Source organism: Barbus barbus, assembly GCF_936440315.1.
Source record: "Barbus barbus genome assembly, chromosome: 2".
Classification (NCBI taxonomy): Eukaryota; Metazoa; Chordata; class Actinopteri; order Cypriniformes; family Cyprinidae; genus Barbus; species Barbus barbus.
This window is the reverse complement of record NC_136730.1, coordinates 15,382,064-15,396,031: the sequence shown is the minus strand read 5'-3', so window position 1 is coordinate 15,396,031 and position 13,968 is coordinate 15,382,064. Positions and strand designations below refer to the sequence as shown.

Genomic DNA, 13,968 nt, shown 5'->3' with positions numbered 1-13,968 from the left:
TACTATATTTATTTACATGTTTGAAATACATGTTTCAATTAATCAATTCGCAGATAAAAAAAATTATTTGCACTTGCTTAAATCAATCACGAGTTGATATATATATATATATATATATATATATATATCAGATGGTCCATATTTATCTTGTGTAAACATAAATTTCAGTAGTACATGAAAGTACAGTAGTAGTGGGGTGCACATTAAAATCTAATTCCACTTTCATACTAACAAGTGCTACAGAAAAACGAAAACAAATACAGTATGTGGTTTCAAAATGGCAGTATCGCAAAAGCAATAGCAATAGCAATAATTCAAAACCCCATTCCTTATAAGAAATAATCTAGTAAAATCTAATAAAGTAATTTTAAAACTTGAACACAAGACACAATATGAACAAGCTGACAGGTAGAGGAATAAGATGTTCATGTAAGATTTTTTTGAGCGAAAAGTTAAAAGGTTGGTCTGGTATTGGCACAAAGGCAGGCAATGCTGAGGCAGTAAAGAAAAACTATTACACAAAAACTACAGAAAAAGCACAGAAATGCTTTAAAATAGAAAAGGATGCTCATATTACATTGACTACATACAAATAATTATTAAAACTTATGTCAATAATTACAAGTCAAGTTAAAAAATTTAAAATACTGGCCTATTTTTCATAAACTCAATTATGATCAACCACTATATCCTGGTTATCTGAAATGAACCTGAATTGTGTGGGAGACTGTCCTCTTTTTGTTTGGGTGTTCATGCAGGTTTTCACATGTGTATGTGGTGGGCCTCTATACATCCTGCCCAAAGCATTATCCAGTGAGAAACGACCAATAGATTTGTGTTTACTGTAACCTATAGATTCCTTGTACACATTCTGTGAATGATGAATTCTCTAATGTGAGTGTTGCATGTACTTTACATAGAGGCGTGTAGAGGAGTACCGCCATTTGAAGGAGAATACGCATGCTCTGATGAAGAGGAGATAGAGTGTGATGAAGATACTTCTTTCTGTAACTCCTCCACCTTCCTCTGTAGCTCTGCACGAAGATACAGCAACTCCTTCAGGTTCTGGTGCACAGGCATCTGATCAAAAGTCAAAAAGTTATAAAAGTCAAAAAGTTATAAGAGCTCTAGTTTTAGTAAACTAGCAATCCTATGCATTGCTTAAGGTAATGTGTTGAGAACATTTTGCACCTGTGGTCTCATGCGGGGGTTCCAGCGTACATAGTATCCAACCCAGAGCTCCAAATGTCGGAGAGTGGACAGAGGGTAGAGAACATGGTTTTCATAGTCTACATAAAAGGGGTTGGTGAAGTCCTCTGGCTGGCTATTGATGTAGGACCACAAAGACACCGTTTTACTGTTCACTTCCTGAAAACAGAAGGAAAGATTTGAAAATGTCAGCATCGGAACATCTCTAGTCTAGTCATCAAAACTTCTACTATTCCCCCTCCCAGTGTTGGTACTGTGGTACATGCCTTTTCCACTCGCTCCTGTTCACTGTTGTATAGGAATGTACCAAACAGACAGCTGTAGAGGTGATCCAGGATAGTGATGAGGAAGAGCTCATTAAACTCAAAGGCAGTGGGAAACTGCGAACACATTATAAAGACATTCACAGTGAGTTCCAAAACATTTCATGGGAATTCATAGGTATGGCTCAAACACAAACATTTTACTATAAATGAAAATGTTAGTGCTTACAAAGCAAAAAAGGTGCAGCTCACCTGTCTCATTATTTGCCAAACACAATCTATGAACTGCACAAATAGAGGTGAGCGTTCAGAGTTTGCATGGTTTTCATCTCCGTGACCAACACGCTATGACAGAAAGAGATTTTTAAAAGAAATTAATACTTCCATTTAGCAAGGACGTTCAAATGACAATAAATACATTTATAATTTTACAAAATATTTCTATTTCAAATAAATGCTGAAAAAAAATAGTTTTGTAGAAAAATATTGAGTAGCAAATAGTGCTGTCAAACGATTAATCGTGATTAATCGCATCCAAAATATATATTTTTGTTTACATAATACATACATATGTCCTGTGTATATTTATTATGTATATATAAACACACACATGCATCTATATATTTCAAAAAAATATGTTAGGTTTATATATTAAATATATTTATATACATTATAAATTATATGAATATAAATATATACATGTAAATATCTTCAAAATATATACTGTATGTGTGTGTATTCCTATATACATAATAAACATACACAGTACATACGCATATATTATGTAAACAAAAACTTTTATTTTGGATGTGATTGATTAATCATTTGACAGCACTAGTAGCAAAACAATTTCCAAAATTGATAACATGCCCAGCTGATTAGCTAAATTCAGTTTTCTACCCCACATATATAGTTCTCTTTCACAGTCAATGTTCCTCACCGCAGCAAACTTGTGTCCGAAGCTGATCCATTCCTTCTCCAGCAGCACCTGGAAGCCCCTGAGAGTCCTGTAGTATGAATCCAGCATCAGCATGGCCAGAGAGGTGAGCTGAGCTGTGCGGTCCCAGCCGTCACTGCAGTGGACCACCACAGAGCTCTTACTCGACTCAACCTTATCTGCAATCCGCACCGCACCCGCAAGCAAAAGCTAGAAAGAGAGAGTGGACTCCTTTAAAAGCATCTAATCGTCTTAAGTGGGGTGCACACTGTATGCCATGATTCGAAAATCCTAAACATTCTGCTGATTCAAGGCCAAAATCTGTAGTCTTCAATCATGTCCACTGACAGCTGACGAATGACCGTTAAAATCAAACTGAACCTGATGACCTCACTAATGCAAAAACACATATCATTTTCATTTTTTCTATTCAAGGCAAGCCATGATCTAAATTCAATCTAGAGACTGCTTTTGATTGCTTGCCACCAATTAAATTCCACGTGTGAATGCGGCTCACCATCACAGAACGTGTCATGGATTGTTCTTGCGTATGTCCATTTTTAATGAGTCCTGACCGTAGTACAGTCTGCCATTAGTGACAGCTGAGATTCCCCAGTGTGACATGGCTTATTGTAAATGTGTGCACCTGGCTTTACTTTCTGATTCAGACTGAAGGTGAAATGACTTCATACATCCACTAAATCCTGTTCCTTGGGACAAGCTGGTAAAAAGGCTCATAAAAGTTCTTGCATCGTTTCTTTGCTAATGCCACTTGGTTTGATGTTTCCTGACTTTTTGCAGCCACTCTGTATATGGCTAAATCTTATGCTCATGTAGAGGTTTCAAAAATATGTTTCTAAAGGTGAGTAGGAAAAAAACGTATCTATTATGAATTCATATTGTAGAAATAAAGATCTAGTTAGTGTTTACCCGTAGGTATTGCAGCCAGTGTGTGGCGTCTATAGCTGAATGCCAGTGTGGCTCGTCGATGGTAGGGTAGACCACTTCCTTCAGCTTACGCAGAGACTCTCTCATAACATGAATGTTTGGGATCTCCAGGAAATTCAGGTCCATGTTAGGATAGAAATTATCATTCTCATAACCTCCATCCTTAGCCTGAGGCATGAAACAGCAGAACATAGTTAGAGAAGATTATTGGCTTCCATTTTTGTTTCCTGAAAGGATCTTCAGATGTACATTAGCACAGATGGCTACTCAATAATTCAAAACTACATTTGCGAAAAACATAATGAGGGTGTGTGCATTAAGTGTGAGAAAGTGACATACAAATCTTTTTCCTACATTTCCACTAAAAATACTTAGCAGGATGTCATTTGCACAGCAACATTGATGAACTGAGCTGAAAAAACATCATGTCAAGGGAATCACTATTACCTTGTGATTATCAGCCACAAGGCTCTGTCGAGCATCAAATATGGTGAGTTTATGGGACTGTGCGTTAGCATCCATGATGGTCTGGAGGTAATGCTCATCCTCTTTACACCGGCGGTCTGTCGGGCCCACCATGGGCTGACTACAGCGAACTATAGTGGCCTGAGTTTCTGGGTGGATCCATGAGAGGACCTGAAAGAGAAAATTAGGCACAGGAGTCCAGACTGCGTTTGAATGCTCACATGTCAATTATTTCAGTAGCTTTTAGGTTTTTTCCCCCAATTTTAATATATCTGAAAAACATCCAGTATTATTTACTTGACTTATATTTTCATTCTATTGTTGTTTTAGCATGAACATCATTTAAAATTAACCAGCACCTGGGCAAAAATGCTACCAAAAGTGATAAAAAAATGCCCCATATGTCATCATAGAGCCTATGCAGACACAGCATCACTACCATTTTACCAAATTTTTCAAATGTTTTTTAAAGAACATCTATTGCATGCACCAAGGCTGCATTTACATGATAAAAACAATACAGCGATATTATGAATTATCACTACAAAATAACATGTTTTCCATTATTAGAAATTTTTAAATAATTTGTTCCTGTGATTGCAAGCTGAACTTTCAGCAGCTATTTCTCCAGTCTTCAGTGTCACATCATCCTTTAGAAATCATTTTTATATGCTGATATGGTGCTCAATAAACATTTTTTTATTACTATCAGTGTTGCAAATAGTTGTGCCACTTAATATTTTTGTGGAAACTGTGATACAATTGTATTAAGTTTATTTAATGAATACAAAGTTCAAAAGAACATAAATTATTTTACATTTTAAGTACTTTAAATTTCTTGAAGTATAAGTAGCGTGTCTGTATTCACATTCTCCGAGGAGTATGCAGTTGAATGTGTAACTAATGTGAAATACAGACAACCCTAGATTGCACTGTGTAAATGGAAAAAACACTGGAAAAAAGATGATTTGTAAAGTAATGCTGCACAGACACACATGCTCACTTACTGGTATGCGATGTTTTACTCTGAAAGAAGCCACTCGTTTGATCTCATCCTCCTTAATACTGGTTGGGGTGACGAGCAGAGCAGGGTAAGTGTCACACACTTCATAATTACTGTTGATCTTATTGATGGTCCAGCTCTCATTTGGCAAACCCTGCAGACAGTGCAGAGACAGAAAAAAAGAGAAGAGAGAACTATATGAAGGCTGAATTATTCTCATTTTATGTATTCAGTCAGACCAGTCTTTTCTTTTTCAGTGAAGTGCACGTCTCACCATTCTTTTATATTCTGCCACTGGATCATAAACCTTCCATCCATCCCCTGGAAACTGCTCTTTGTATTGGAAGGCGAATAGGGACTGGAAAAGATAAAGGAACAAATGGATGGTGGAGACATGAACCAACTGCACTCAGATCCAGTGGCCAATCACTGCTCTGACCCATGACATACCAGCTCATTGGACAGGGGGAAGGCATACTTGGTCAACACCTCCAAAATCTCCAGGTTACTCTGTTCTTCCTTTTTATAAGCAAACCTCAGACTCCTCATATCCTATTGAGACAAATCACAAATCATTGGTATGGACAAAGTGCAGTTTTTGAGACTGAAATCAAACCAAATTGGATCAGATCTATTTCCCTTTTGATAAGATTAAAATTTTATAATTCAGACACTAATTTAAAACACATAGTCAACCAATAAAAACAAAAAGCATTTTTAATTTATAATGTTCTTTAGGTGACACTTTAGTATAGGGACCAATTCTTACTATTAACTAGTTGCTTATTAGCATGCATATTATTAACATATTGGCTGTTTATTAGTGCTTATAAAGCAGATATTCTGCATGAACATAGTGTCAGCATCAGACGTCACATCCACAGACCGTTTGCTGAATGACTGATTCATAGGGCACACAAAATTGGAAACTCAAAATCATCAGCGGATTGGTTGAATTATACAGGATTTTCAGTAGATGCGCGCGTTGCATTGAGTGTCCACACTCTCCTAAAACACCTCATATAAACACGCCCCCACATGTCTATGTCACTGGAAAATTTGCATAACACTGCCCAAATGTATACGTAATGAAAGAGGGTGTGATTTTTATTCTCGCTGTAGTATTGTTGCTGCCGCCGACGCCATGTCCTTGAGACACTGTGTTTCGTTGTGAAAGTGAAAGTACTTTGTTTGGTGTAAGAATTACAGAACCTCAGACACTTTGAACTTCTTAGATGGACAACACACACACACACAGTGCATTAACATACCGACATCTGTCTCCACATCCCACTGAGAGAAAATGCGGGAAAACGCCTCTCTGACATATGCATCAGTTCCTTTTCATCCACTCTTCCCCTCACCCATACTTCCCTTCACTCAACTCACTCAGAATGGTCAATAGTAGAATGTAATGTTCTACATTAATGCAAGTGATATTTACAGTCATGTTTGGTATCATTTGAATTGTCTCAGACTGGTACAATGGTCTCATTCTTACAAGAAGTAAACTAAAATCCTAAGAGTTTAGAGATGTATTGCACACTGTAGAGGGTGGGTCAGTTCCCAGTACCTTTCATGCAAATTGCCTTCTGTCCCAAAAGGTGTTAACTCGACTTGATCAAAGCAAATTCCAATTGTTAGTTCCTGTCTCCATTTCGGGGGATGTTTATCTTGGTCAGAGTACTTAAGGAAATGTTGCAAAAGGATCGGGGCGATTTTCTGTAGCCAGAAGCCCATAGTGTGATGTGTCTCGATACTTCACACTATGTATTTCTATAAAGTCAGGTATGAAGTGAAGTGAAGTGAAGTGACATACTCGGAATTCGTGCTCTGCATTTAACCCATCCATCATGCACACACACACACACAGCAGTGAACACACACACACCGTGAACACACACCCGGAGCAGTGGGCAGCCATTTATGCTGCGGCACGCGGGGAGCAGTTGGGGGTTCGGTGCCTTGCTCAAGGGCACCTCAGTCGTGGTATTGAGGGTGGAGAGAACGCTGGACATTCACTCCCCCCACCTACAATCCCTGCCGGCCCGAGACTCGAACCCGCAACCTTTGGATTACGAGTCCGACTCTCTAACCATTAGGCCACGACTTCCCCTAAAGTATGCATCTTTTACTCGTAGATTTATCTTTGAGAATTCAATGTTTTGTAATTGGCATAACACATACAGTATTTACCTGACTGATAATAAATTGTTACATTTGACCTTATTCTGTTTTACTCTGTAATTATTGACTCTAGTAGATTACGTTGTATCCTTGTTAGCAAAATGAACAACCGAATGAACGAGTAAAGTAAATATAAAGTCAAGAGCTAACTAGAATAATCAAATATCAGAAGAATACTAATTAGAAATAGACAATCAATTTGCATTTCAACCTAAATACGAGGTCATAATAAAATGGAGTCAGATTAAATAATAAAATGGAGTCAGATTAGAGTTTAACTTAATTTAAAGAACTTTGCGAAACCTTCAACCATCATTGGATACCTTCTTTGGGCCAAATGTGTGGACCTTACATTGGACTTCCAAAAGAGGACTAGAACTAGAAATCAGTGGTTAAATTGTATTTACAACACTGTTCCAGAACAGTTCAACCCAAATATTAGTGTGTGCAGCGCATTTTACGGAGGACTATTTCCTGAACCTGGAAGAGTAGCCTACAATGCCAGCTGTGCACAAAGGCTGTTTCTATAAAGTGGGGAAATTCCAACTTTGCAAGGACACTCTGGCACTTATGACTCACAGCCTGTAAGTATGCTTTCATATTTAAAGAATTTGCCACTGACTATTCAAACGTGAGTTTTGAGCAGTGTAGAGTAGAGCTTGTTGTTTGTTGTTTCTCCGATCACAAATGCAGACATGGTAATGTTTATGCGATGCGACGCGGCGTGATGCATAAAAAGACAGTATAAGTCATTATAATCAGTAATTATGTCCCCACTGGATGCAATAATAGTTTATAATGGGTTTTTATTGTTTTTGTCTCGTCGCACCAGGCACGGCATTACAGTACGGTAAGGAGCGTAACATTTCCGTTACACAACGGTTGAGGTATTTGGCCAATCACAACGCACTGGATATCTGGCCAATCGGAGCACACCTCGCTTCTTAGAGCGATGACGCGTTTCAGAAAGGTGGAGCATAGAGGAGCAACAATAATGTACAGTATGTGGAAAATAATGTGTTTTTTGAACCTTAAACCACATAAACACATTTCATTCACCAAATACACAAAATAATGTTCTTTTTTAGCAATGTCATATGACCCCTTTAAAATAAAGTGACCTGTTCCCTAAAATACTGATGCAATTATTGATTTGCTTTAACTTATTCAACATTTCAACATTTAATGTAAAAAAAATTAAATGTGTTTAAAAATAAATATTTTTGTACTTTTCCATTCAAAAGTTTGGGGTCATTAAGATTTTTAATAGAAATGAATAGTTTTAATCACCAATGTTTCTGTCATGACAACTCACAGATAGTTTAGCATGGGAATGTACATGAAAATGTTAATGTGTTTGGCCTTTGCAGAGTAGATCTGCTACACTGCTGCTTCTGCGGCAGGGCAAGTACCAAGACTTGCTACTGCCAATACAGCCACAGACATGCTGCTGTGAGCATGGAGGAAATACTGCTGCTGCACATATAACATATGAAATAACCCCAATATAAATCACCCCCTAGCTATACAGGTGGAGCTGGGTAAGGTGGAGGGTTTCTGAAACGCACTGCAACTGCTACAGCAAGCACTAGTCATATATTTGAATGTTGAGCAGCAAGCTCATTGGCTGCTGATACTAGAGTTTCATGACAGAACTTTGGATTCACAATATTACGAAAGATCTCTATTCAAATAAATGCTGTTCCTAAGAACTTTTTATTTAAAGAATCCTGAAAGAAATGTATCATGGTTTCCACAATAATATTAAGCAGCATAATTGTTTTAAACACTGATAATAATAATAAATGTTTTTAAGCACCAAATCAGCATATTAGAATGATTTCCGTGACCCCAAATATTTGAACATCAGTGTATATACATTTAAGAGAGAAGTGTATTAATTTATTGTACCAAAAACATTTGTAGCCATACAGGCCTAATACTGAATACTGAAAGGAAATCAATAAACAAGATGAACCAGTGGAGCTGATTATGATTATTTCCAGACAAACAGAGATGCATTGTCCATGAATAAGCTAAGACAATAATTACCCCTATAGACAGACTCTGTCCAAACACTGACACTGAGGTCTATTGTTGTGGGTGGATGTTTACTACAGGTGGAACAGACAAGCATGTGGGTGGACGGTGGTGAATCTAACCTTACAGACGATCTCCATGCCACTAGTATTCTCTCCAAGACTCTGTACACTGATAGTCTCCAACCTGCTGATGGCACCCAGGTTCACATCCAATATGAAAGAAGCGTCCTGCAGAGATGGATGGAATAAGATGTTTAATATCATTATTTGGGCATATTAAGACACTATAAAAAACGTACGTTTTTCTCCATACCCGTTCTAGACTGACAAAGTAGAGTTTGTAGTCTGTGACTGTGAGTGTGCCGGTCACAGCTCCAGTGAAAGGACAGATATACATCACATCTTTAACTGGAGAGACAGAAGAGAATAAATCTTACCCGACGCCAAACAAGCAGAAACAGGAAACGAGTCACCACGAATGATCTGACATACCAGTGGTTTTGATTGTCTCTCCAGGGACCAGTGGGACTTCATCCATGGGTGCCTGTCTTCGTGCATCCTTGAAAATCTGCTACAGGGTAAACAGACAAAACCTCTTAAAATTCACAAAGCAGTTATTTTATTCTGCTAATAACTTGTTCATACACTACCGTTGAAAAGTTTGGGGTCGGTAAGGCTTTTAAATGGTTTTGAAAGAAGTCTCTTACGCTCACCAATGCTTCAATTATCTGATCAAAAATACTGTAAAAACAGTAATATTGTGAAGGCGTATTACTATTTTTAAAAACTTTTTCTATTTTAATATATAAAAGTGTAGTTTATTTCTGTGATAGCAAACTTTTCTGCATCATTACTCCAGTCATCACTGTCACGTAATCCTTCAGTAATCATTCTAACATACTGATTTGATGCTCAAGAAAAATTTCTTATTATTATAGTTAAAATCAATTATGCTACTGAATACATTTTATGGAAACCATGATTTAAAAAAAAAAAAAAAAAATAGAAAAGCTCAAATAAACAGTATTGTTACAAAAATGTAATGCATCCTTGCTGAATAAATACTTTTTTTTTTTTTCCAAAAGAAAACATTGTTACTGACCTCAAACTTTTGAAAAGTAATAGTAATAGTTTTCTCATAATAATATAGCTGCTATCATAAAGTCTGGGCTGATGTAAGGGCTTGACAAAGAGCTTGACAGAAGTAAAGTAATTGAGTGGAAGCAGAGGAGAGTCACAGGAAGGTTAGAGTAAGCAGGTAGTGTTGAAGCAAGAGAAACTTGCCGTAGTGTGAGATGGCAGTTCATAGTCACTGTCAAACTGACAACCATCTTCACCAGAGTCCTGAGACTGAGAACCAGACGCAGAAGAAATACAGATTGTGTGACAGAAAGAAAGAAAGAAAGAGTTTGTTAAAAAGTCCCTGTGATTTTTGTGTCTGTTTTGGAAAGAGAAGGAGAGACAATGCAGCATAGATAATAGTTGCTCTTTAGGGTTGATAGGTCATATCCTCACTCAGACACAGGAAGTGTGATTTAAGGAGGAAGAGAGAAAACACAAAAAACACAGCTGCTCAGCCATCACTACTTCACTAGAAGATCTGAGCTAATGGTAACTAAATAATTCAAATGTGCGTTTTTGATGCTTCTGATGTGTTTCAGTACAGATCTCAGATTCTGGATCTTCAGCCTTACCCTCAAGTTTGTCCTCCTGGATACCTGGAGATCACACATAGACATCAGACAAAAACAAGTTACAAACACACACACACACCTTCAGAAACATGTAGGCACAAAGGCACGCAGACTTAACACACATTAGATTGAATCTTAGCCAAAATTGAATCAAAGACATTTACAAGTCATATTTTACCCCATAATCAAAAAAAGAAAAAAGAAGGCCATTTTTAGGACCATTAATATATTCTACTACCCACTATAATGTAAAAAATCTAATTCTCATTACTCTATACAATATTATACTTTATATTGTATTATTATTATTAATTATATACTATTTAAATTGTAAAGAACAAAGTTAAGTATACACACACTACATTTTAAAAATGTTAGGTAAGTTGTTCAAAACTGTAACAAACAAATCAAAATAAATTCATACTTTTATTCACCAAGAATGCATTGAATGAACTGACTAAAAGTAACAGTAAGATGAGACAAGACAGTAAAAAAGGTCATTTTACTTCAGTTGAATTTAATTATATAATTTTATTTTAAAAGATTTTTCTGTCCAGAAAATCAGGATGATGTATTATATGACCCTTTGATAAGCTCCGGCCCCTGGGTTACTGTTACCATGTCAGACAAGCTTTACAGAATATCCCAGACCAATGAACTGGAGATGTCTGTGAGCAGCACAATTTACTAAAATGTGCATATAATATGGTTAAAAATATATATTAATCTTACATTTAATTTCTGTAAAAACAGATTAAGAACTTGTCTGAAAATACAGCAGACAGCAACAATTGTATCTTAAAAACAGGCTTCATTTTTATGCAGAATATAGCTTCCCCTTTTTCCGTTTTGAATATGTGATAAAATATGACAGTTCTTCAAGAGCTTCATCCTTTAACACCTTGATAAAGCATAAAGAAGGGCTTATGAACAGAAGACAAACACAACAAAAAGACAGTGTGCAAAATCTCATACTGAACGAATGCACACAAAGGTAAAGCAGACTAAGTGTGCACAAACAGTGGTTATATATTTGTAGCATCTATGTACAATTACTAATTTACAGCTCAAAGCAGTTCAAAGCATTGGCCCTTTTAAAGCAAACTGACAAACACCCAACTTCCATCACCCTTACCCTGAAATCTATTTTTTTCCCAACCTGTTGATTAAAACACAATATCATAATGGCTCACTCTGAGGCAAAAAACAAAACAAATAACACTTGGTCACATTCATTTTGAATACCATGTTTCTAAGCTTAAATATAACATACAATGATTTATATAAACATCCTATTTCCACTCAAATCAATATTTCACTTCCATATGTTTATTTATTTGGTAAGCAGTAAAGTTATAAGTTGGGATCATGTACAGTTCATGGGTTTATTTTGTGGTAACGACCAACTGGCTGTACATTATTGCATACTTATTTTATACTATACAGGTCTGATTAAGAGTGAAAAACATTCTCTAACCTTGCATTCACGGCTAATGGCTTCTGGAGGGACACCACCAGAGATCTGGCTGGAGATAGTGGCAGCTATCAGCTGTTTACACCACTCCACATGAGATCCAGTAGGACTGTGTGAGAGAAAAATAACACACTCAAGCAAGTGCTTCAGTCAATGCATCTGCCATTAGCTGAAACAATGTGAAGCTACAAGCGCCACAGTTATGTGTATTTATTAATGTGCAGTGCTGACATCCTGTGGTCTGTGGTCTGAAGATGACAGATGGCAACGAGGTCAGAGAAGTGTGTCACACAGTCTAATCTTTCATTGGTGAATAATGCAACAACATTGCATCCTGGCTTTAAAAATGCTTTTATGTCTTATTGTTTCAGTTAATGTATCACTTCTTGGTACAGGCTAACGTTACTAAGTTACCTTAAAATGATGATGGAAGGATGCGTGCTGACAGAAATCATATAGTTTAGCAATAGTTTTGATATTAGTGTTATCTGAGCACAAAGAAACTATAATATACGGTATATAGCAGGGTAAATATCATAACAATAACCATATAGGACGCGTCTCATCTCTCCATCACAACAGGCGTGACTGTATCGCGCGCTTGCACACCGCTTTATTTATGTAACATACATATGTAATTGTACATTTGAGCATAAACTCGAGTCTTGTACCTGTCTAATGAATCCACGCTGTCTTGTCGAGGTGCAGGGATTCCTCCTCCGAGGTTCCGCGGTTTACGCAGCACTGGACTCTCTGAACCCGACGAATACTGCTGTTTCTCCATTTGTGAGATGTGAATGTGTTTTATCTTCCTCTAGTCTGCTAGCGGAATCTCTGCGTTTAGGAAGTCATCTCTCTTTGGCTGTTCGAGTGCAGCAGTCTGCTCTGTGGTCGCCTCTGCTTCCTGCTCTCGCTGACAAATAGCGTTTCGCTTTATTTATGTAGACTCGAGGAGGCAGCCATGACGAAACCCCCTGCAGCCAAACCCATATTTAGCTCACGTACATATCGGCAGCCATATATATTGTGCGTATGCATATTTTTTCCCACCAGAAATGATGTTTAAACAAACATTTGGACTACTTGATACATTTAAAATAAACTAAAAAAATGCTAAAAACACTTAAAAAAAAAAAAAAATCCATATTTAACAAAGAATAAGGAAAGCAATTGTAACACGGATTCCACAAAAACTGTTGTCAGCATTGATACTTATAAAAATGTTTTGGGTATAAAATCAGCATATTCTAAATGAGCATATTTCTAAGACTGATGGCTGCTGGACATTCAGCTTTAACATTACATTTTAAAATAAATCACATGAACCAAAATAGAAAACAGTTATTGTATATTGTAATAATATTTCACTATATCAGCTTTTACTGCATATTGGACTTATTGTACATTTTTTGATTTTCAATAAAATGTACATCGTATTACATCATTTGAGGCATGTACCTCATTAAAATAACGGAGGAAGCATCTGTTTGCTTTTAGATGTTATTAAATTGTCTGGTAATGATCTCTATAAGTATGCGGTTTTCATATGATTTTGATAGTACACACATTTTGGTCTGTAGAGTATGCATTTTCGTTGCAGTCATGCATGCTTGAAGGTCTTGAATAACATCTTTTTAAAGGTGATCAATCACTCTAGACAAAAGGTAAATTACATCGGGTGGTCTATATGCAATAAGTGCTGCATATAACAGTAATGTAAGTAACATTAAAGCCTACTGTCATACA

At 36.8% G+C, this 13,968-nt stretch overlaps 1 protein-coding gene across 2 annotated transcripts; it reads right to left on the bottom strand.

Annotated features, from left to right (window-relative positions):
* Positions 1–93: 93 nt before the first annotated feature.
* On the bottom strand, positions 94–13,022 carry LOC306880189 (phosphatidylinositol-3-phosphate phosphatase MTMR1-like). Of its 2 annotated transcripts, none has more exons than XM_079433537.1 (17): positions 12,894–13,022; positions 12,226–12,331; positions 11,884–11,907; positions 10,749–10,772; positions 9,547–9,625; positions 9,368–9,462; positions 9,175–9,282; positions 5,276–5,377; positions 5,100–5,183; positions 4,830–4,979; positions 3,805–3,993; positions 3,340–3,525; positions 2,413–2,619; positions 1,725–1,817; positions 1,472–1,589; positions 1,192–1,364; positions 94–1,080 (listed from the first exon to the last, which is right to left on the bottom strand). In XM_079433537.1, the coding sequence occupies exons 1-17, from the start codon at positions 13,004–13,006 to the stop codon at positions 913–915; spliced, it is 2,019 nt and encodes a 672-aa protein (XP_079289663.1). In that variant the 5' UTR covers positions 13,007–13,022; the 3' UTR covers positions 94–912. The 2 variants fall into 2 exon arrangements, with proteins under 2 accessions (XP_079289663.1, XP_079289664.1); XM_079433538.1 differs by having other exon boundaries at positions 9,547–9,622.
* Between the last annotated feature and the right edge of the window lie 946 nt (positions 13,023–13,968).